The sequence below is a fragment of the Strix aluco genome, chromosome 1, assembly GCF_031877795.1.
Source record: "Strix aluco isolate bStrAlu1 chromosome 1, bStrAlu1.hap1, whole genome shotgun sequence".
Lineage (NCBI taxonomy): Eukaryota > Metazoa > Chordata > Aves > Strigiformes > Strigidae > Strix > Strix aluco.
The window spans coordinates 58,661,493-58,684,615 of NC_133931.1; the positions used below are offsets into that span (position 1 = coordinate 58,661,493).

The 23,123-nt window shown below is 42.7% G+C and overlaps 1 protein-coding gene across 7 annotated transcripts in view; it reads left to right on the forward strand.

Moving 5' to 3' along the window:
- The window catches only part of LDLRAD4 (low density lipoprotein receptor class A domain containing 4), a 294,715-nt gene extending 272,390 nt beyond the window's left edge, over positions 1 to 22,325 (forward strand). For 5 of the 7 annotated variants that reach the window (XM_074822547.1, XM_074822558.1, XM_074822587.1 and 2 more), the window contains 2 exons: positions 10,640 to 10,693; positions 11,989 to 22,325. In XM_074822547.1, coding sequence (XP_074678648.1) covers positions 10,640 to 10,693; positions 11,989 to 12,531 — 597 coding nt within the window. In that variant the 3' untranslated portion in view covers positions 12,532 to 22,325. The remainder of the gene's footprint in view (positions 1 to 10,639; positions 10,694 to 11,988) is intronic. The other 2 variants (XR_012623080.1, XR_012623081.1) reach the window with 2 other exon arrangements.
- Positions 22,326 to 23,123: the final 798 nt, after the last annotated feature.

The following is a 23,123-nucleotide window of genomic DNA, read 5'->3' on the forward strand; positions in this document are numbered from 1 at the left end:
TGAACATTAGTTGCTTCTTTTTTCACAGTTACATTTCAACCAGATGAGTGAGCAAAGTGCCTGGGCAGGGGAGGGAGCAGTGGTAGAGGAGGAGGCAGGGATGCAGCCGTCCAGCCTCTGACAATCCTGGCAATTGGCAGCTCCCTCCTGAAAGCCAGCTGTAAAATGTGATGAGTGCAGGGTCTTCAAAGCTCTCGCTTAGCACATCACCTGCACCCCTTTACTGGGGTGAACAGCTCTTACCCTGGTGGCTGTGTGAGGAGGAAAGGAGCTATCTCCTCAAGGGGAAATTGCCTCATTCCCTAACATTTTGGTAGCGCAGGAATATCTAGCTCTAATTTGGTTACAGACAAAAACTGGAACTTGTCAAACCTTAACTTTATGGACTTCAGGGCTGGAAAAATTGGCTAGATTAATTGGAGTGTTGCTTTGAAATGGATGCCATAATTAAAGAACCACACTTTTGTCCGGAAAATGTTAGCTATAATTGCTACAAGTACCTAAAATTGAAATAATTTGAGATAAAGGAAATGCGTTTTCATCTTCACAAATCTTTTAAAACTGTAGTAAGCTGTCAAATGCGTGAAGTAACCCATTATTTCCTTTGTATGGTTCATTAGTATTGTCTGTTACCAGAGTGAATGGTGCCTTTTCTCTTGGAAGCAAGGGAGGAAACATCACCTTTTTGTGAAGAATAACATGCAATTTGGCAGTGGGGACTTGGGAGCCACTTTAGTATCCAGAACTGCTCTTAAATCATTTTTAAAACACTGACTCAGTTTCAGTTTGATGGCACCCTTGCAAATAATGATAATCACAGCCAGTTGAGCACTTCATGGGAATTGATGGTTGGTTGGCAAGAACTGGTTGCTAATTCTTCCGAAAACTCTCTGGTGTAGATTTGTCATCACTATTACTCATCTGGATTTCTGATAAGCTGAAGCTGTTCTTAAAAGAAGGTCATACTTGGGGGGAATGAGACTTCAGAGGTCTCTGAGGTCAGATGTCAAATATGTTTGAATTTTCCTTTGTCTTGGGTGTTAGAAGGAAATTCTGATGGAAACTGGTTGTGCACTGCTCGCAGTGCAAACCTAAAAGCAGTGTGTGGTGCATAAGGGTTGGGAAACTAAAGCATTTGCTCTGTGATGTGAAACTGGAAATGACCAGTCTGTTCTCATTGTCCATGGCATAGATAGCATGAGCAGTAAGATTCAGGTTAGATTATACACTTTTAAAATATATTTATTTTTTTTAATCAGACAGACCTTGTCCTGTGTGCAAATGCTATTGATAAGTGGATTCTCTTCCAAGGGATTGTTTTTTTAATGGTATATAAACTCTGAGAACAGTTTTAAATGTTTAACTACTAATGTCTGAAGAAAATATCATTCTGACTCAGGCCTTCTGATGGAGAAGTAGTGAATAGAAATAGAGGAAGCTCAGACATATTTCTTAAAAGAAAATGGCAAAGCAAATTAATTGACTGTTCACTAGTGAACTATGAAGTGAACCCCCTTCACATAACTCAGGTAGCAGAGTTGTATCAAGATGCAGAATCATGCCTTTCTATTCATATGGGCCTTTTTTTGTCTTTTCTGTTACCCTCAATTTTCCTTTTCTTCAAGCTTGTCTTATTTCTAGATAATTATGCCTTCCAACAGCTGAGCTGTGGCTGAGTTGCACAGATTTCTGGCCCCATAAAGACCAGCTATCAAACGGATGATCTCTCTCTTACTCTGGTTCTCCTAGAAAGCATAATAGAAATGAACAGATAAATTACCTACTGCCTTTATTGCCAACCTCATATCTGTAAAATGCATGGGGTCATGCCTCCAAAATAATGAAATAAAAGGTATTTGTGGGTTTCTTTGTCTGGCTGAACTTCATTTAAAAAAAAAAAAGCCTGGAAATTTAAATTGTCATTGTCTCCCAAGTCCAGAAATTAGAGTATTAAAAAGATGAAAGATCACTGGAATCACAAACATTAGTGACACTCAAAGGGCAGAAAAGGGACTGATCCCAGGGGAAAAAAAAGTTTCTCTTTGACAAGTACATGCAGAAAAGTACTTGTTCCTGTTCTGTAAATGTTTTCTTTGTTGTCTGCCTCTTTTCCTTTTCATCACCTCTGAAGTCTCATCTTTCCAATCTTTCCCCTGGTTTTTGTTTTATTACATTGGTTAGTGTGCTGAGGCCTTAAACAGATGACATCAGGGGCAGGACAGCCTTTGAGTGCTCAGGAGTACTGGATGCTTCTGCAGCAGTGCTGCCGAGGGTGTTGCCTCCCCTCCCATGGCAGGCCCTGCCCTCTCCTGGCGTGGATATTAAAACATTCAAAGCCTGTTTAACATTAGCAGAAATAGGAGGTTTTGGGGGTCATAACATGAGAGGTGGAACAATGCTGAGCGACAACAGTGTTGGTAAGAGGGGCAACCTGCAGTGAGCATGCATGGTACTGAGTGGTGTCCGTATCACACTGGATGTATCAACATTGAATGTTTCCCCCTGCTGACTGATCCATCAGCAGTGTTTGGCTTCACAGCCGGGAGCCAGCCAAGGTTTGCAGAGCACCCGAGAGGGGTGCGAAGGGGTGTGGAGCATACCAGGGGCATCCCCAGGGCTGCTTCACTCAGGACGACACAACCTCTCCCGCGGAGTGGCTGATGCTACCAGCAGTGCTGGGGGGTTTTGGGGCAGAGCAACGTGGCAGCCTTAGAAAGGCACATGTGTGCACAGGGTATGTGTGTCTGATGTCCCAGGGGAGGTGCGTGTTGCTGGTGGTGCTTTGGGAGGACTGACGTTGTACTGGGAGGGCAGCGTTGCTGGGAACCAAAACCATCCTGTTGGAATGTAGGGAGCTGCAGCTGCTGCAGCACTCTGCTGTTTGATGGGATAAAACCAAGATAAATCTTGCTTTCTGATGATTAACTCTTAGTGTCATCACCAGTGATTTCCAGGGGGACGTTGAGGGAAAAGAGATTAACTAAGTGACTTACAGGGAGGTACTTAATGAGCTTCTGATGTTCCTAAATTGATTCCTTCTCCCCATCCTGGTGGCTTCTGTCTTTGTGGTTTTTTTTCCTCTTATAAGTGGATGTTGAGAGAGTACTGAACACTTGGACTGCCCCAGGCCCACTCCTGGCAGCAAAGTCCTTGCATCCATCACACAAGATGCTCACCCTGACCAGCCCCTGCCTCCCAGCACCGAGGGCGGCATCGCTGCTAGGGCTAGTCAGCTTGCATTAGGACCTGCATTGATAACGACCATCTTGAATGCTAAACTCCAGGAGTACAGCTGTAAAAATACTGCTGCCCTCCTTGGAACAGCTATTTCAGAATAAAAGGGGAACATCAGGCGGGTGACAGAAAATACTCAATAATATTGACAACTCCAGGGATTTGTCAGTGATTTCAAATGTTAGTGTTGCCTCTTGGCCTCTTAAATTATTCCCTACCAGTGTTAGCATTATTCCTTCTGTTCCCTGCTGGCATCCCTGGCCCACTCGTTCTCATTTTCTTACTGACATGTGCAAAAGAAAGAAAATATCACTGGGAACAAGAACCCACTCTTTAGCTGGGAGAGAGTGTGAGTGCTGTAGATAACCCTGCTTTGCCAAACCTTTTGCTTTATGCCAGGCATCAGTTGGCAGGAGCTGGACAAGCGCTGTGTTCTCCTGCCGTCTGTGTTAGGGGCACGGGCTTGCCTCTCTTTGGGGAGTGCTGCCAGGAGGGACAGTGTGCACTGGCTCTTGCTCTTTGAAGTCTACCACAATAAAGTCAGAACATCTTTAATAAGAGCAGGATTGTCTAGGAAACCTGCAGGTAGGGCTGGAAGTGAGGAACGCTGGCTTTGGGTGGCTCCTGACTCAGTGTGTCACCTTGGGCAACTTGCTTCATCTCCAAATAAAGGAGGAAGGCTAATGGTACTTATTTCCTTCACTTGGATGAAATGAGGATTACTTAAAGTGGTAAAGTGCTGTGAAGTTGGGGAAATAAAAGTTTTAAAGCATTAAGTAACAGAAATAATTGCTGTAAGTGTAGGGAGGCAGACTACATGTGAGAGGTTTGGCGCTGTCCGTAATTACCTCTTTCTAGTACTTCTCCTTGGTACTGTGCACTGCTCTGCCAGACGCTGTAACCTTTCCTGCCCTTGGGGAAACACAGCTTTTAAAGGAAAGAGCAATCCTCCTGCAATATTTGTCATTCTGTTGGAGGCAACGCAATAGTTTGCTTTGCTTGTGTTCGGCAGGGAAAATGTTGCAATCTTCAGAGCTGTGATGGTCTGTATCACTCGGGAAGAGGCAGGGAGGAACGAGCCCCTGTGCCTTCCCGGGGCATTTTGAGCAAGCCACTGCTTTAATGTGGTGTAATGTATCACTGCCACCTAGGGCCAAAATCAGAAACTACACTGCTCTCTGAAACTATTTGCAAAAAAGCTGTGTACGTTAGTGTGTGTATATATATGCATATTTAAAAAAAAAAATGTGTTTAATCGAGGGGAAAAGAGGGGCCTTCTTAATACCTGTAATACACTTCAGAAAGTGAAAAACTGACTTTTGTTTCTCGGGAAATAAAATTTCAGGCAGAGCTCTAATTCTCAGAAACTGGAAAGCAGAGAAAAACTGAAAATCTCCTTAAGAGTCAGTTAAAAAGCAAAGTTTGGATTATATGGAATTGTGGTTTAAACCCAGCCAGCAACTGAGTGCCACACAGCCACTTATTCCCAGAGGGCTGGGGAAGAGAATTGGATGGGTAAAAGTGAGAAGACTCATGGGTTGAGATAAAGACAGTTTAATAGGTAAAGCAAAAGCTGCATGCACAGGCAAAGCAAAGCAAAACAAGGAATTCATTCACCACTTCCCATCGCAGGCAGGTGTTCAGCCATCTCCAGGAAAGCAGGGCTCCATCATGTGTAATGGTTACTTGGGAAGAAGCACTATAACCCTGAATGTTCCCTCCTCCCTTCTTCTTCCCCCAGCTTTATATGTTGAGCAGGACATCATATGGTCTGGGATACTCCTTTGGTCAGCTGGGGTCAGCTGTCCTGGCTGTGTCCCCTCCCAACTTCTTGTGCACCCCCAGCCTGCTCACTGGTGGGGTGGGGTGAGAAGCAGAAAAGGCCTTGACACTGCGTAAGCACTGCTCAGCAGTAGAAAACATTACAGTATTAGCAACACTGTTCCCAGCACAAATTCGAAACATAGTCTTGTACTAGCTACTATGAAGAAAAATAACTATCCCAGCAAAAACCAGCACAGGGATGCTTTTGTTTCACTACAGTTTGAGGAATTCTTCTTGCTGAGCATAAACTTTTACCTACAATTCATCTGGAGTTAAAAATTCTCCTTCTCTTAAATTTCTTTCCTGCTGCCTGTCAATGTGCTGATGCTCAGATGAGGTAGTTGGATAACACTGTGTGCTTCAGGAAGTACAGTGTTTAAAAATGGCTTCAAAAAATCATCTTCCTAAACTGTTTAATCCTAGAGGCTGTAAACCTTTCTAAAATACAAATTAGGCAAATTATCTTAGGTTTATCCAGTCTCCTAAGTTCTAAATATTGAGTTAAATAATCATCACTGTAAAATAAGTAATCGCCCAACTGAATTTATTAAATGGTGCTGTTATTTCAAAACCTAATTGCAAAATTAATTTCTATAAATTATCATGAAACCCAGGAATGGCAAAGGTCAGCAGAAGATGTAGCTGGATCCCTACAATTTTTCTTGCTTTGGTGTTATTTGTAGGAGCTAGGATTTACCATGGAGACTCATCCTTTTTCATTCCAAAACCTAACAATGTTAAAAATGAATACAATATAGGGAATAAATACATAAGCTTTCCTTTCCAGTTACTTTTACATATTGAAGCTCACACCTGAAGAACTTTAGTCTCTTTTAAGAAGGAGAAAGTTGAAGTGACTAGCTATTGAGAACCTGTAAGAAGCAGGTAAATTTTATATATTGCTCACAGAAAAAGAATGGATTAGTTGCATTTGCTCACGTTTAGCCTTGATTGCACATACCTGAGAACTACTTGTACAAATCCCCAGGCATTTGGTGCGAGGGGGCATTGGGCAGGACTGCCAGCGCTGGATTTGCTAGCTGGGAAGTGCCTGTCGGCACGATGCCAGGCAGTGCGGTGCTGGGGCTGCGAGCTTGCGCCAGGCCTGGCGGCTGGTTAGCTGTCTTGCCGAGCTGCATTGCCTGTGCCCAATCTCATCTTGCTTGCAGGACGAGAAGTGGGATGAGAAGTCACTGAGTGAAAAGAAGTCGAAAGCAGGTTTTCTTACTGTTAGGCCAATCTACCTTGTTTTTTTGAATAATAAAGAGAGAAACAATATGAAGGAATATGAATACAAGTCCTGACAGTTCTTACCTGATTTTCACTGATCTGAGCATAGGGAAACATATGAGCTGTCAAATGAAGGTCTGTAAGTAGAGGGACAAGGAGAGAGCAAGAAATAACATTTTTTTCAGTGCAAGTCACCCCAGATTGTTCATGGCAGTTCCAGCATGTTGTTTCTTACATCTACGTCTTGGGGTAAAAGAAGTCCTGGGGATATTTTCATTCTGCAGCACTGAGGTTTTTCCTTTCTTCTCTCAACCTGCTGTCATCCCCCCAAGAACAGTGGGGTAGGTGGACACCAACCCTTGAGTTAGGTTGTATCTACCCAGTGCAGGGGAGGGAGCATTTCCCTGATATGAAGACTTGAGATAGGTAGATAGTAAGTCTCTTGTGGTGGATGCAATGATTTCAGGAAGGCAGAATGATTGAGAAGACCAAAATTGGGAAGGTGGGGCAGGCACCTGTTCGGTTGCAGTTCTCTTTTTCCAGGCATGGGGTTTATCTATAGAAGGTTAAGTGCAGAAAACCCCTATAGCATTTCAGGGCAAGATTCAGCAAAGCACACTTCGGTGTGTTAAATTTTTATTGATTTCTGAACTTTTATGCTTGGGATGTTAGCAGAAAGGCATGTCTGGATAAGTGATTGCAGACAGACCCAAGCAAAGTCTGCCTTTGCTCTGAGCTGGCAGTTCCCAAGCCAGCCCTGAAGCAGGAGCTGACAGCTTAGTAGTGAGCTACTGAGTCTGGCTCAGAGACACCTAAGAAATACATGCTATGTAAAAATTATCCTTTTACATATCTAGTATCTAGTGTGTGATATTAAGCTTAAATTATTTTCCTGTTCTATTGTATTCCTCAAATACTTATATATTTATAAGTCCCATAGAGCCATTCATAATTAAGCACTGACATGTTGTCCATTGTCTCTTTCTCTCTTTCTCCTCTCTGTACTCTGCTTCCCATGTTGTCATAGTGCTTTCTTAAAGTTTCGGAAGCCCCTCTACATGTTTGCATTTGTCACTGCAGGTCACTGTACAAAAAGTTCATGTCCTAGGAGGATTCAAGGATTCCTCTATAGCTGAGTGCAGGAAACCCAGTTGTCTGTCAGCTCCTTCCCTTTCTCCTTTGCCTATCTTGCTGTCCATTTTAAGATTTGTTCATGCACTAAGTAAGACTGTAGTGCCTTTTCCTATCTGGGGCCAGTTAGTCTGGGCTTATTCTAGTGGTGATGAGAGAATCTTGTACTGTGGCCCTAGACTGACCACGTATGCATGGTGAGGTTGGTCTGCACATGGTGTGTGAGTCTGGTGTTTTCCAAGCGTGGGCATGCTGAGCACGTGCTACCCAGGCATACGCTTGGGGAGTTCCTCTGGTTCCTGGGATAGAGATCTTACTGGGGGTTGGCTGCTGCCAAATGATTTATTCAGCCTATTGCTCTCACCAGAGGAAACCTTAGGGAAGGGAGTAGCTACAGGTGGCCTGTAGGACACATTGTCACAGAGACCATGTTGTTACATGTCCTTGCATCCTAAGGATTTCACAGAATCACAGAATCATCTAGGTTGGAAGGGACCTTGAAGATCATCTAGTCCAACCGTTAACCTAGCACTGACAGTTCCCAACTGCACCGTATCCCTAAGTGCTATGTCAGCCCGCCTCTTGAACACCTCCAGGGACAGGGACTCCACCACCTCCCTGGGTAGCCCATTCCAACGCCTAACAACCCGTTCTGTAAAGAAATGCTTCCTAATATCCAGTCTAAACCTTCCTTGGAGCAACTTGAGGCCATTACCTCTTGTTCAATCACTTATTACTTGGTTAAAGAGGCTCATCCCCAGCTCTCTGCAACCTCCTTTCAGGTAGCTGTAGAGGGCGATGAGGTCTCCCCTCAGCTCCCTCTTCTCCAGACTAAACAACCCCAGTTCCCTCAGCCGCTCCTCGTAGGACATGTGCTCCAGACCCTTCACCAGCTTCGTTGCCCTTCTCTGGACATGCTTGAGTAATTCAATGTCCTTTTTGTAGTGAGGGGCCCAAAACTGAACACAGGAATCGAGGTGCGGCCTTCCCAGTGCCGCACAACCTTATAGTTCAGCTGCATCCCAGGCTGTCTACCTCCTCGAGGGGTGGAGTGCCTTGGGCTCATTTGGTCTCATTGACTATCCCAGCATCCTGGTTGCACTCTGTGGGGTCCCTCTAGCAGCTACAGTGCCTCCAGGCAGGGTCTTTTACTGTACTGGGATTCAGGCATGAGCAGTAGAAGTAATGGGCGACTTCACTCTTCCAGCAAGTTGTTTCTGTTCGACCTTGCTGGTGCCAGGTCTGTGTGCCTCAGCTCAGCATGCAGGTCCTGCTCCATCTCGGCACAAAGATTTTTTTCTCCTTATAGTGTACCATCTCCCTCAGCTCTTCTTACTCTCCTGCCTAGGAGATGGGCCCTAGGATGGGAGTTATCATTTCCACTTCCACATAGGAAAATCTCTTTCGTAAGGGAGTTTTAAGTAACGTGAGTGGTGGTGGCAGCTTGAATTTCTTACTGAATTGGGTCAGTGCTTTTGCCTTTTTTCCTCTCTCCTGAGCTTGAAGATATTAAAGGTGAGACTGAGACAGTTAGGCTAAGCATAAAGCTACATGCTATAGTATTTTTCAAACCATCACTCGGGAATCTGCTGTTGGGCTGTGTATGGCCTGTAGTTCATGGGCAATTAATTGAGTGCTTTAGCTGTGACTAGTATGTTTTACTTAACAGTTGCAACAGATTTGGAGCCTGCTGGGTCAGCTGCTGATAACCTGATTGTCTTCAATTATGCAAATATACTCTCAGATATTTCAAAATGAGGGCATCTGGGCAATAGAGGGGTGGAAAGGAAGGTGGGTACAAGTATGTATATACATGTATATATACAGTTGCAATTTCTTCTATTGACCAAACTTTATAGGCACTGAAATACATGAATCTACTTCAGGTCTTTGCAAATGAGAATACTTGCAAAGGGAAGTTGTAAATAATTGCAATTGTCAGCCTCCCTCCATCTCTGCTCTCCAAAGCTACACAGGAGAAGTGATTGACCAGCTTTGTTATTCAAAGCATTTCCGTTAAGAGCTGAATCCTGTGGGAGATTCCTCTTAGAGCAGCTTTCCTCTTCGGTGGACTCTCCTGACAAGATCACAGACGGCTTTTGGTCTCTTGAGTGTCATGATGAACATCTAGTTAGGTCTATTTTTACATCTGAAATATGTTGAAAGATGCTATGGTGAGAAGAAGTAGTACAGTAAGATTTGAAAGTAGTCTATACAGGGTAATGCTTTTGGGGACAGTATGCATTTTCCTTCCTGTTCCTGAAATTTCTTATGTCTATAAAATCATAAAACTTGAATTAGCACCAAGAAAATAGTCATGACCATACAATGTCTTGATTTTCTCTTTTTTCATCAAGATCGAAATTCTGTGCTTTATAGCTGCTGTGTCCTTTTCAGCTTCTAAATTTTCCAGTAAAATAAATCCATTGCAGTAGTTACTGCTACTCTAAACAATTAATTGAGAAGAAAAATAAAGATATACCTTAAGCTGTTTTTCCTTATTGACATACTGTTCTTAACCTTTTTATTCTGCCATAAGTGCTGGTACAGTGTCAGAACAGACTTTTGAGGCATGAGAAAGAAAATACTTTGGCTTGAGAAGTGGTCGGGGAAGAGGTTGAAGAGGGGAGCTGGTGGCTGAAACCTCAGCTGCTTAATTACTGGTTTTGGTGGGAATTGGGCAACTGACAGTTTTGACCAGAATATACCTGGGTTTAGAGTGACTGTCACTTTACTGAGATTACAGACGCCAGGTTTCGTTGCAAACTGTATTGGCTCTGGTGTACAGCTGGGATCCTGGCTGGCAGGTGAGCTTCATCAGACCTGCTGAGCTTGCTGATGTGGCCTTGCCACAGGTTGGGAGGTGACAGGTACCCACTCAGCATGCAAGTGCTGAAGCGTCTCCCGTCATCTCTGCACGTTGCCATGCGTTTATAGCTGCGACCGGCTTGCCACGTCCTTGCAGCCTGTGAGGCTGGGTGCTGTGGATGGCATCTCAGCACTTGTAAAATGGACCAAGCTTGACTTGCTTGGGTGTAGAGATGCTGTTTGCTCTAGTTCTGGAAAGAAAGGGGTGGAATGTTGCTTGTTTATCGCCACTGTCTAGGTGGAGGCAGCCAGTCCTTAGAAGCTGACTGCTTGTAAGAGTTGTGATATTGAGACAGGATGGTGATGTGATCTATTAATTTCTCCTCTTTTGTTGTTTTCTTCTACATTCCAGGAAGGGTGCTTGTGGCCTTCAGAAAGCTCAGTTTCGCGCCAGGGTGCTTCAGAGGTACGGAAAGATTTCTTACTATCTTCACCAACATACTTTCCTCTTTCCTGTAATGTATATTTGGCTCTTTCAAAAATATGCATCTATTCAGTAAATAAAGCTTTTTTGGTGTAGACCAAGAGCCAGGTTCATGTGGATATCTGAGCCTGGCTTAACTCCTGTTCCATAAATGCCTAAGACTTTTTCATTAAAAGAATGAAATTCTGCTTACCTGACACATCCTCTCGAGACATCACAAGCTCCCTCTATCATAGTAGGCATTCACAGGTACATGGTAGAGGTGTGTCTCTCATGCAGTGGCTCAGTAATTTGAGTATTCAGTGGAAGCTGGGAGACCAGTTGCTCTTCTCCCTGAATGTTTCTTGGATTTACAACACACATCCTATCACCAGTGTCTCCCATCTTCCAGCTAGCACAGATTCCTGGTCTGTGGGATAATTTATGGGTGTGTTGTTCCAGGTGGTTCAGCTCTCATGTGACAAACAGCATAACTTCCTGGCCCTGCGTCTGTGAGGGTCAGGGGCTAAAGACCCCGCATGGACCCAAAAATGAGAAGAGTTGTTTGATAGATCTAGATCTAAGAAGCTGATGTGTCTGTCTAAGATCTGGGATAGACCAAGTGAGGAGCAATAGCTTCTCACAGAGTATCTTGAACTCTTCCTTTTATAAAGCCTGACCTTTTCCAGGCCTTAATATGCCAGGGACGTGTTTTCCACTCACAGTACAGAAGCTTTGTAAGTCCTCCCCGGAGGCTGAGTTCTGGCTGAGAACTGTGGGGGAGGAGGACACCTGATACACTTCAGTAGTGAAGGCGTCAGAATATGTCGAGCCTTCACAAAATGTATTAAAATGACCATCTGAATTCAGTGGTGATGCAGGGTATTACATTAACTCTGAGTAGAAGGGGAGACTCAGACTGCAACTGAAATTCAGTATTGGGACATTTTCGTAGAACTAGTCAGTTGTTGAGACTAGAGAGAATGTGTTTCCTATGTTCAGAGAATTATTTTCTCTTGGCTCTGCATGTTTTAATGTCAGAGGAGCTGTGTGGGGTCTTGGTCTTCCTTTGTGAAGCCGTTCTCAAGCATCTTGTTTTAGATCCTTCCTGCAACTCCCACCTCTTCTTTTCACATGCATGTGTGTGGGAGCACGTGTGCACAATATCTGCTGGGTTTAATCTCTAATATAGGTGACAGAGAGAAGCATTTTGCATTTTATCAGCTCTTTGCAAATACAGAGTACCCTCAGTGCTCTGCTGGGACGTGGAGTCACGTGTGTATCTCTTCCTGTTTCAGATCATGTATGCTCCAAGGTCCAGGGACAGGTTCACTGCCCCGTCTTTTATGCAGCGGGACCGTTTCAGTCGCTTCCAGCCCACTTACCCTTACATGCAGCATGAGATTGACCTTCCTCCGACCATCTCCCTCTCTGATGGGGAAGAGCCACCGCCGTACCAAGGCCCATGCACCCTGCAGCTCCGGGACCCAGAACAGCAGATGGAGCTCAACCGGGAATCCGTCAGGGCACCGCCCAACCGAACCATTTTTGATAGCGACTTGATAGACATCTCGATGTACAATGGGGGCCCCTGCCCACCAAGCAGCAATTCGGGCATAAGTGCAACCAACTATAGCAGTAATGGAAGGATGGAAGGACCACCCCCGACGTACAGCGAGGTCATGGGGCATTACCCAGGCTCCTCTTTTTTCCATCACCAGCACAGCAACGTGCCTCCTTCCTCGCAGAGGGGGAGCAGACTTCAGTTTCAGCAGAACAATTCAGAGAGCACAATAGTCCCCAGCAAAGGCCAAGACCGGAAACCAGGAAACCTGGTCTAAGTTACTCGCCCAGGTGCATTTGAACTGAAGACAAAAGATTCAAGCGGTGTGGTGGAGGAAGACCCCCATGCTCCGGTGCACAATGTTGTTACGTTTCACGTGGTACAACTTAGTAAAACCAAACGTGCAAACCAGTTCTTTGTTTCTGATTCCTTTCAGGGGAATTGCATGCAAAGCAGATTGAAAGAAATACAAACTTCCATTCAGTTTGTCTACGAGCAGTGTTTCAGGGGAGAGGGGGGGAATATATTATTTTTTTTTAATAAACTATTTCAATTATTTAATTCTAAAAGTTAACTTAGCACAGAAATGAGGCTTGTACAGCCTGTTTTATACTCACTGAATGGCAGAAGGAAGAAGGTGGTTTTGCTAGATAAATGGGGGAAGAATTGGCCAGTTTGCTTTTTTTTTTCTCCCAGGGTGTGGATTTTTTTTAATATTAAACAAAATTCCTGTTTTGTGTGCCAAGGTATAAAGTTGAGAACTTAGATGAATGCAAGGAATTAATTTGTGTTGTGATAAATGTGTTTTAAAAAGTTGCACTATCTTAATGTTTTAAAAAAAATATATATGAGGGAACTGTTTTATGTGAAGTTCTTCTATATGTTGTCTTTTCACCTGTGGAATAATGATAGAGCCTCAGAAGGAATCTGGAGGAGTTTGCCCCCCTACCCCTGGGTTTGCTAGAAAAAGGGGACAGGACTTAGCCTAACATCTCTTGACTTCTACAAATCAAGAAATACAGGGACACTTGTCTTTGCAATAATTTGCATTCAAATAACAGTGCATCAGTGAAGTGTCTTGGAGACTTTTGGATGGAAGAAGGCAAATATGAAATCCCAGCATTTTCCATCACTTAGGGTTTAGCTATTTTGCAGTGTAGACTATTTGTTTTGTAAACGGCAAAACAAAATCCCAGATGTGTTAATTTGTATTGATTCTAACTAAGTGCTGCCATTCTTTTCCTTTTCATGATGCAGTATCGTCAGTACTTAGAGTTTTAGAGATTTGTTCTCACTGTAGCCTGAAATGTATTTAGTCACATATCATGACATTATGCAATAAATTGTATAAAAATGCAAGGTGGGTTTTTTTCCCCTGCAATGCTGTTAAAATACGTGAGACTGTTGTGCTTTTCGCTCTCCATTTCATCCTTTAGATACTGAAGTTCAGTCCTGGAGATCCATCCTGTTGAAGTGAAGGGGCCTTCGTAGCTATAAACCCCTCTGTGCAGTTTCCGCAGCAGTACCGAGAGCGGTCGTGGCAGCGATGCTGGCTTCTGCGGCGTCCCTGGCAGCGATGGGGGAGCGCCCGCTATTCGCACTGCAAACCATTTTGCTCTGGGCCCTGTTGCGGAAACTCTCCTCCGTGCACGTCATCCGGCCGACGCCAGCAGGACTACGCTTATGGGTAAAGATGACTCGTGTGTTAACTGCGTGTCTGTAAGCCCTAGTTTTGCCATGCTGGTCTTAAGAGTAGTTGGAAAAATGTTATCTGCCTGTAAAGTGGCATGTGGGGTGTTTCTTCCCTGGCTGTTTCTGCGTGGAAGCACACGCAACGCTGGAAGGCAGTTGACAAATGGTGATAGTGGCATCACAAGCACATGAAAAAGCACAACTTGCACTTAAAATGCAGTTTGGAAATGGACTTAAAGTAAGAACATTTAGAGTCTTAGCTTGAGTAGTTTCTAATATATATGTGTATGAGTGTGTCGTAGACCTTTTCACTTTAAGAACTTTCACTTTTTTTCTATTTTCTTAAGCCTTGTGCTTGGTTACGGGCAACAGCCGCTGAGTGCCCGGAGGGTGCTGCAGAGGAGTACGTGCCCTAGCACCTGGTCCCGTAGCTGGAGGCTGGATTTCTGCAGGACTTCTGTACACCGGGGGCTCTGATAACTGAAGTGCATCTTTGATCTATGCAGAGTTTTAATGCCAAAACAGTGTGCGTGTCTGTGTGTGTGTTTTATGGGCCTCAGTGTAGATTATTTTCTTCATAAGGTAATTTGGTTTTATTCTAGTTTAGAAAACATTTGTATAACTGTCAGTCTGAATACACAGCCTCATTTGTCGCTGTAATTGTTTTCTGGTCTGAGTCACACTGGTAATGGAGACTAAAGCTGCCTTTTAATTTATGTGTTTGAAGGGAGAGATAGAGACTGTATGATGGTATTCACTTTTTTTATTTCCACTCAGACCCACAGGACGGGTGTTTAGGAGATGACTAGGTGGCTGTCAGTCAGCTAGGGCTCTTGTCATGTCTGGTTCCTGGGAATAAAAGCTGTGAGATTAGATTTTTACAAACAACTGATGAACGGAATTCTTAGTTAAAAATAAACAGAAGACAAAACCAGCAAATGTTGGTTTTGGTTTCAGTGATTTTTTTGTTGTCCTTCAGAAGTGAGCTTTTAAGCCAGAGAATGTGTGTGCCTACACAGCTACTGTGCTGTTGCCTAAATTAGGATTATGTAGTGGAGAACTCTTCAGGTGAGAACAGCTGGAACTTGTTTGTCATGGCAGAGCACACCTGGACTGGGCCCTGGGCTTGGACCAGTTGAGTACCAACTTTTCCCCCATGCACAGATCTCAGCGAACTGAGCCTTGAAGTTGCCTTCAAAGTCATCTCTTGGGAATATGCTTCCTTTGAAGACAGCCCTTTGCCATCTTCTGCCATCTGCATGCCAGTGGATTTATGCACTTCCCATTAATGTTGTCCAGTATGATGTCTGCACTGATGTCTCTTAATTTTTCTTGACTGAGGAAATTTTTCTTTGCGTGGAGAATGTAACCTGTTCAAGTTCTGTAGAAAAGATTTGTTTAAAAAGAACTTAGTATTTTCTCACCTAATAGTTGCATTTCCTCTTGCATCTTTGCCTTCTCATCGTATTGTGCTGTCCACAGCTAATGTGCAGCCAGTATACCTGTCAGCTCTGAAAGTGTAGTCACCTGTTGCTTGCTATAGGTGAGCTTCCAGTCTGTTGCTTTTATTTTGGAGCCTCTTACAGGAGTAAATATGGTATTTTCTGATGAGTATTAGTGATCTCCTATAAGAGTGCCATCAATAGTATAAAGTTGCAACAGTATGTTTTTCTAGTTTTTCTTTTGTTGCAGTGAGAGAATATGCCCTTGCTAACAGAGCAGAATGGTAAAAGGAGTATCAGAGTTAGATAGCACTATCAATCTTTACAGGCTTACAAATTGGCAATCTCTGAAGATAGATAATTCTATGAAGCATTTATGGAAAACTCCCTTTGAAAATGTCCAGAATTAATAAACTGTATTCCATAGCCACGCAGATGAAGCTTTGCAAATTATAAAATATTTCTGCAAACTTTGTAGAGCTAATCATGTAGATTATACCTCCATATTGGTGTTTTGATTTAAGTGTGTCATGTACAAAACCCACATAATGTGTGTGTGGAGTTTTCTATGTGATGAATCGTATTAGCCTGAATTCTGGTTGTATCTCCTGGTTTGCCCAGTAACCCATCTTCCCAAAACTCAGTCCAGTGATGTCCCCACTTTAGAAATTGTCAAGTTAAAAGATTTTTTTTTAAATGTACCTTTAAGAAATAAAGCATTATGACCTCTATCCTACTGCAAAGGTTAATTTTTCCCTTGTGTGGCTTGGCATGGCTCCCTTCTTTGTGCTAAATATGCCCAGTCTTTGACGTTTCCCTATGATCTTGCAGGGCTAGAAAAGGCAGGGGGTTTAGTGACATAAAGAGGTTTCTCGCCCAGTTTGCCAGTGGAGCACTCAGCTCTAATTCTGGATGTACATTTAGCCTGATTGTGGTTGGGTTCATCCCAGTGCTGTACAAGCAGGCTCTGGGTATGTGATGCTGCTTAAAAGATGTGAGTGAGGAACACAAAGACTAGAACCCAGTCAACAGAGCAGTGTTCAGACCCCTTTCCTGTAGCATGTGGCATGTGCAGAATTCGTGGTACTTCGCGTAATTTGTCGTTTTTGTCAGGGAGGACCTACTTAAGCTCCTCTCAGTCTTGTCACTGATGAACTCTGCACTTAACCCAGTCTCAGTCTGATGTGACTTTATTACGGCATGCTTTTTCCTTGTAAGTATGAAAACTCAGATGAATGCCCCATGTACAAGTTCTTGATGGCTAGTGAGGAAGGTATTTACGTTCCTGCAGTCATAGAATCTGCAGGAACCATGGGTCAAGCTCTGTTTCATTTGGCTTTTTATTATTGCTTGCCCACTTCTCCCACCAGTTTGTCCCAGCTGGAAGCTGCTTCTGTTATCCCAAAACTCTGAATTTTTGTGTTGCAGAAATAAATAAATAAAGTGTTGCTAAGTTTTTTTTTTTTTTTTTCTTTCTCTGTGAATGTGGTTCAGGGAAGGGCAAGGAGTGAAATGACACTGTATCTGAAAGAATGCACTTTTTTTTGCAATAGGGAAAAAAGCCTTGCCCTGCGGGAGAGTCCTGTGTGTAGACTGTCTGGAACAGCACTGTCTGAAGTGGTCATTTCTAACCCTAACAGGTAGTGAGATATTGGACCATAAAACTGATGCTCTGATCTGTAAGGAATGTTTGAATGGTTTGGGGAAGATTAATTACTAACCTTTCTCTGACTCTGAGCCCTGAACGGTCATGGTAACTAAGGTTACCTGATTTCATAGGCAAAGAAAAAGAGAATAGTATGTTGGTGAAAATGGATATGCTCCAAAATTTTCTTTGCTTTTTTTTCCCTTTGCTTTTTTTTTTTCCTTCCCCCAAGGGTAAACAGTAGGCTTGCTGATATATTTTAAGGTATTTAGGATTATTCACAAGTTCTCTCTGGTTGTTACCATTAAGTTATGTCCATGCACATGTGTGTGTATACATACCTGCATGCAAACTTGTGCCTGTATCCTGCTCCTACTACTCTGTATATTAGTTACTCTTCCATAATCACCTTCCAGAAGTGGCTATATATTGTGCTCTCAGGAACAATGACAGGTCATTTGTCAAACAGCTGGAAGCATGAGAATATTTGCTTTTCAGACCTGTAAATGTCATGGCCCTGATTTTTATCAGTAGGGGAGTTTCTTGCTGTGCACATTCTTGCCCATGACCTGGGCAAGACCGTGCATCTTCCATCCAACAGCGCTCTCCTTCTGGGTGAGCTGTGAAAAATCCTCGTGCTTTCAGGACAACTCTAATGTAGACCTCATGTATTGATGTACAGGAAGGAAATGTACTCATGTACTCTAAATCTCAGAAGCGTGTTTTTTCAAACCTAGCTGATGCTGAGAACCAAGTGATCCATTTGTTCAATGGGTTCAGATGAAGGCTGGCTTTTGATTACATCTTTGCTTTTTAGATAAAGGCTGTTGCAAATAATTTAATTACACGTATCTGGTCTTTTCTGTCACTGTGTTGCCTGCTTGCCAACCAGTGCAATTACAACTTTTCTCTTAAACTAACCCCAGGTATGTCAATTGTTTAAATCCCTGGAAAGACGCGCTCTTACTGAATTGTCTGAGACCTGTTGAGGCCTTTTAAAGCATGGAGGAGTCCCTTGTGAGGACATGTTGAACTTACAGAGATTTCCCATCTGAAGACTCTGTTCTGTATGTTTCATTAGGAAATGGAAGTTTAAAGTTTTGAGAGTGGCCCAGCTGAAAATGTTGGTTGATAAGATAGTTATTTTTTTTAATACTTAATACATTGTTTGCCAGCCTGTGCTCATTAATCAGGTGTAAATTACATTTTGACCCACCTCCAGCTGCCATTGCTATGTTGGAAAAAGCCCCATTGGGCACGCTTGCACCAGCAAAAGAGTCATTTTCTTGGTCCGGCTCCTCTTGGGGAATTAGCAGGAGCTGCACTACTAAGTTCAGCCTCCAAAACCAACATCAGACCTGCACTGCCTCTTCCCAGCAAACTCAGGTGTAGGTGGCAGCTCAGTTCCAATGAAGTGCTTTACCACACTATTAAGCACCACAGACGTGCAGTGGAGGAGGCTACTGGTGTTTCCTTGAAATCACGACTATTTGCATTAAACAGTTGTCAGGACTGCTAATGTCGCTTTTGTAACCACTCATGTATGTTTCTCCTATTTTGAAAGGGAAAACCAAGCATGATTTTGTATTGAGAAGTGTTGCAAAGTCTCCTGGCTCTTACTTCTGCCTTGCTGTTGTGTCTCCCATTTTTAGACTGAACACAAGCAACCTGGGTATTGCTAGCATCGTTTTCCTGCTATAAAAGAGCTTACCTTTTTATGTTGGTTAACAATAAAGAAACAAACTTGTAATTTAGATACTTCCCAGTTTCTTCCGACAGCCGTGTGATTTACTGCCAGAGATGACTCTGTCATTTCTTTGCTATATTGCTGCTGCTGCCGCTGCTGTTTTAAATGGTTTGGTGTGTGAGCTTTCTGAAACAACGTGGTGTGTGTAGGATCTTGTGGGTGACAAAGCTGTCTCTTTTCTTCTTCCTTTCTCTCCTTGGTTTGTGCTTGTCTGTCTGCCGTGGTAGGTTTATTAATAAATTATATACATCCATATTAGATATAATTTTGAGGAGGTTTGCATGTCGGTAGTTTGTAAGCAACTAAGGTGCCTCTGGTTCAGGTCTGAGCAGATAGGAATCCCCTTGCACTCGAGAGGGCCTGATCCAAAGCCCAGTGAGGTTGGTAGGAAGACTCTTGCTGACTTCAGGGGGCTTTGGATCAGGCCTTACGCTCCCACCTTTGTTGTGCCTCACTTAAAATGGTGCTTTTTCAGTTGTCTGTCTTTTTTTCTGTTGTTTTTTTTTTTCTTTGTATGGTGCTGTGTATAACTTGAATATATTATGCACATATCCTACCCAATGGGTAGAACAAACAAACATACAAAAACAAATAGATGTTGTTAATACTGTAAAATAATGTATAGATTATACCAATTTTAACACAAAAAAAATGGCATAGACTTTGTGAATGCCAACTTCTGTGCTTGGTCCTTTTTTGTAAGAAAATTTGCAAAAGAATGCATACAAATGACAAAAAGTCTATGTATTTTATTTTCCTATTAAATAACAATATAATATCATAAGGGAAAAAGTTAGAACAAATCCTTTTTGAGTAGCCTGTGTATAGCGATTAGTCGTTTGATGCATCTTTGCTGTGAAGATTTGTTCTTTTTTTTTTTTTTTACCAATGTGTCACTTTAAGAAAAAGGAAAAAACACAAAACCTCCACAGCTTTAACCTTGCAACTAGATGCTTCTCGTGTTGGTTGTTGCCTCGCTATTGCTGAGTTGGACCAGTATTGGTTACTACTTTTCCAGCAGATACGTTATTTATTACTACCCTTGATTACCTTTTTTTTTCTTCTTTTAACTTAGAAATGGGCTAAAACCTTTCGAATCTTTTTATCCACATCCTAGATTTGAAGTGAAGCTCAGACAAGTGGGGACTGACTCAAACCATCCCTGCAAAATCAAAACTAGGCCAATAAGTTTCGTGACAACAGTCAGCCCTTGCTCTATGCCCACTACTGGTACACGATCCTGCCACTGCAAACTGTCCTAAGGCTTGGTGTATAGCTGGGACTCACTGACGACCTGTGTAGCCGCAGGGGTGCAAGCCTTAAGGAGAGACAAGAAAAGCTGCAGTTGGTAGCGAGCTGAATGCAGGGTTTGAGCGTGAGCTTTGAGTCGGCAGCGCTGCTGCTGTGTTGGCCTCTGACAGCAATGGCTTAACCCAAGTTTGTATTTAAGATTATGGAGAAATGCCTAAACCTGTTCAGACCCAATCAGGAAGCAGTGTGGAAAGTAATTCAACACTTTTAACTTTCTGCCAGGCTCCCTCGGCCGTTTGGTTCTCCCCTGATGTCTCCGCGCGTTTGGCTGTCCGTCCCCGTGCACTCTCGGCGCGGGCTCTTTGGTAAAGCAAATACCTCAGGAAAACTCAACATGAAGTTCTAGTGTAGAGACTTGCAGATGCTGTACTTATTTTTCTAAACTGTTTGTTCTAACTATCCCAGGATGGTGGGTGATATAAAAGTTTATTGGTCCGAGACAGACTAGTCCTCTCACAGATGGATACTGACTAATCTTTCATAGATACTCGTGTCTATATGTAGCTTTTTTATACTTGTTAGGCTTTAACCACAGATGTAAGGTAGCAAGGTGTTGGGATATGTTTGAGATGGCATTTTTGTTTGGTATTTCAGATAACTAACTAAATGCTATACTAAAACTCAGGGGGCCTTATCTGGGGCCCAGTGAAGTCAATGGTGAGGCTTCCTCAGGTTTGAGTGGGCTTTCAATCCGGTCCGTCACGCTCAAGGATGGTACCTTGGAGCACAGTCCTTCACGACTTCTCTGTCAACCTGAAACTTCAGCTACACGTTTGTCTGTAAATATCTTTTAAAGTCCTCACAGGAGTCCTGTATCTGTATGTTGATCATGGTTGGTTTGGGGTTTTTTTGTTCTAAAGAAGTGTGTTAAGTTTTTTATGGCCAGTTCTGCATCATCAAGCCCTTACAGGTAGCTTGTATCCATCCCTCTATATATTGAGCTGTTTTATCGGTAAGCATGTACCACAGGCAAATACTCATATTTCATGACTGTCACTTGTTAACTCATTTATTGTTTGTCAGGGCATAGAGTAATTGTTTTGGAAGTATGCCTTGCCTGGCCACGTCCGTGTTTCTGTTTGCACTGCAGTACCACTTCTGTGCATGAAGGAAAACAAAACAAAACACCCCAGGCCTTTGACTAGGAAGACTCTGTACAGAGCAAACCTCCCACTGGAGGAATCTAGGGTAGGATTTATCATAACAAAACTTGCATATTGAGTGGACCAAACACGAGCATGTCTCCTTTTAGAGGCACTAATTTGCTTTGAAGCTGCAGTGGAAAGAGCAGACTATCTATTAAGTGTATTCACAGCTGTGTTCACGCTTTTCCATTTACCACAAAGCACAGCAGGCAGCCAAGATTTTAAAAGAAGTATAAGCAGAAGTTATGAGAGCCTCAGGCATCATAGACCTGGACAGCAAAAATAATAATAATAAAAAAAATTCACTTTAATATTCTTTAACAAAGCTTTTCTACTTATAGAACAAAGACTACATAAGTGTCAATAGGGGTTTTATCTTTGTATAGCTATCAACTGCCCAATGCTGCTGTGCTCAGAGCATTTCATGATGGTATGTACATCAGTCAGGCTGTTACACTTAAAATTAACCATCAAATGCCTGTTTTTAGAGTGTTGACCCTTTCTTTGTTGTTTCTTGCTAGTTATTTTACAGTGTAGAATGCTTTATTACTGTATGGATTTTTTTGTATTTCCAACATTGTGGCTTTCAAGATCACGTTTTCAACACATCTCTTATTTTTGTCCATTTTGTTTCAAGCTATTCTGAAATATGTACAGCACTATCAACAATATTTAATCTTTCTTTTAAATTTTATTGTTGTAAAAACAAAGCTATTAAAAACAGTAAGTCTTTTTACAACTGTATTGGAATTTCTCAATAGCTGTTCATGTGATGCTGTTACAAACCTGGCTTGCTTTAATTTTTTAAAAAAATTTATTTTCCTTTTAACACAATTAATTTGTTGCTTATTTTCCACCGTAATTCCCAGTTATATACAGGAAAAGATTTCAACTGTTGTGTATCCGACTCTTTTAATTGAGCAAATGGTGATGTCCTAGTTTTTAGACCTAAGGTCTGTTTATTGCAATACTTTTAAAGGAAGATGTTGCTCTAAGTGCTGTTGTTAGTTTTAAATACAGATTTTATGCTTGTTCTTAATATGCCGTGGTTAAACCATGGCACAAAATTATTAAAAATCATGAAATGCATTTGTCTCCTGTTGAATTTATTTTCCTTTGAAGTGAAAAAACAAAAACCAACAAAACAAAGGTGAAACACTAGACTGGCCTTCTGTAAAACAAGTACTTGTGTTTCTCTATCTTGCTGGTTTGCTGCTGGCAACCAGGTAGCTGATCGTTAAGGAATCAGAGGGTGAACACAATCCTTGAAGCATATGGGAGGGCCCTGGGAAACAGATGTCTGATGAGGATTTTGTATCAGTGGTCTAACCCTCAACCTTTGGTGATTAATACTGGGGTGATTTCAGGTGTCTCTGCTGTAGGATGGGCTGTAGCAGGAGGCAGCTGTGTCACAGCACCTGCCTGTCACCCACTGTTGTTGTCTAGGCACTTAATCTAAGCCACTTCTGAGTTCAATTCCTTCAACAACCCCACCTCAATCTCATTTAAAGCACCCGGTGTTGGTGACTGCCTCTGGCACATCAGGGCTGACAGACCAGCTGGGGGATAAGCAGAGGCCCCAAATCATCGAGTTGCAAAAACTGGTTAAAAAAATTAACATACAAGATCTGGCTCCTGGGAGGGGGTTTTAAGAAACCTGGGGCATGCTTTGGCCAATGCTTAAAACAAGAGCAGTTGTGGTCCAGTGGGTGGAAGAGAGGGATGATACAGTCAGTAAGAAACTAGACAAAAGGGTCCTGTGGAAAAACTTGTGTTTGGTAATACAGATCTTTGCAAGGTAGATCAAACTATCCCTGGCTGGTACCAGTCACTTTGCTATATTAAAGCTTAACAAAACTAGGAAAGATTTTTTTTTTTTTTTTTTTT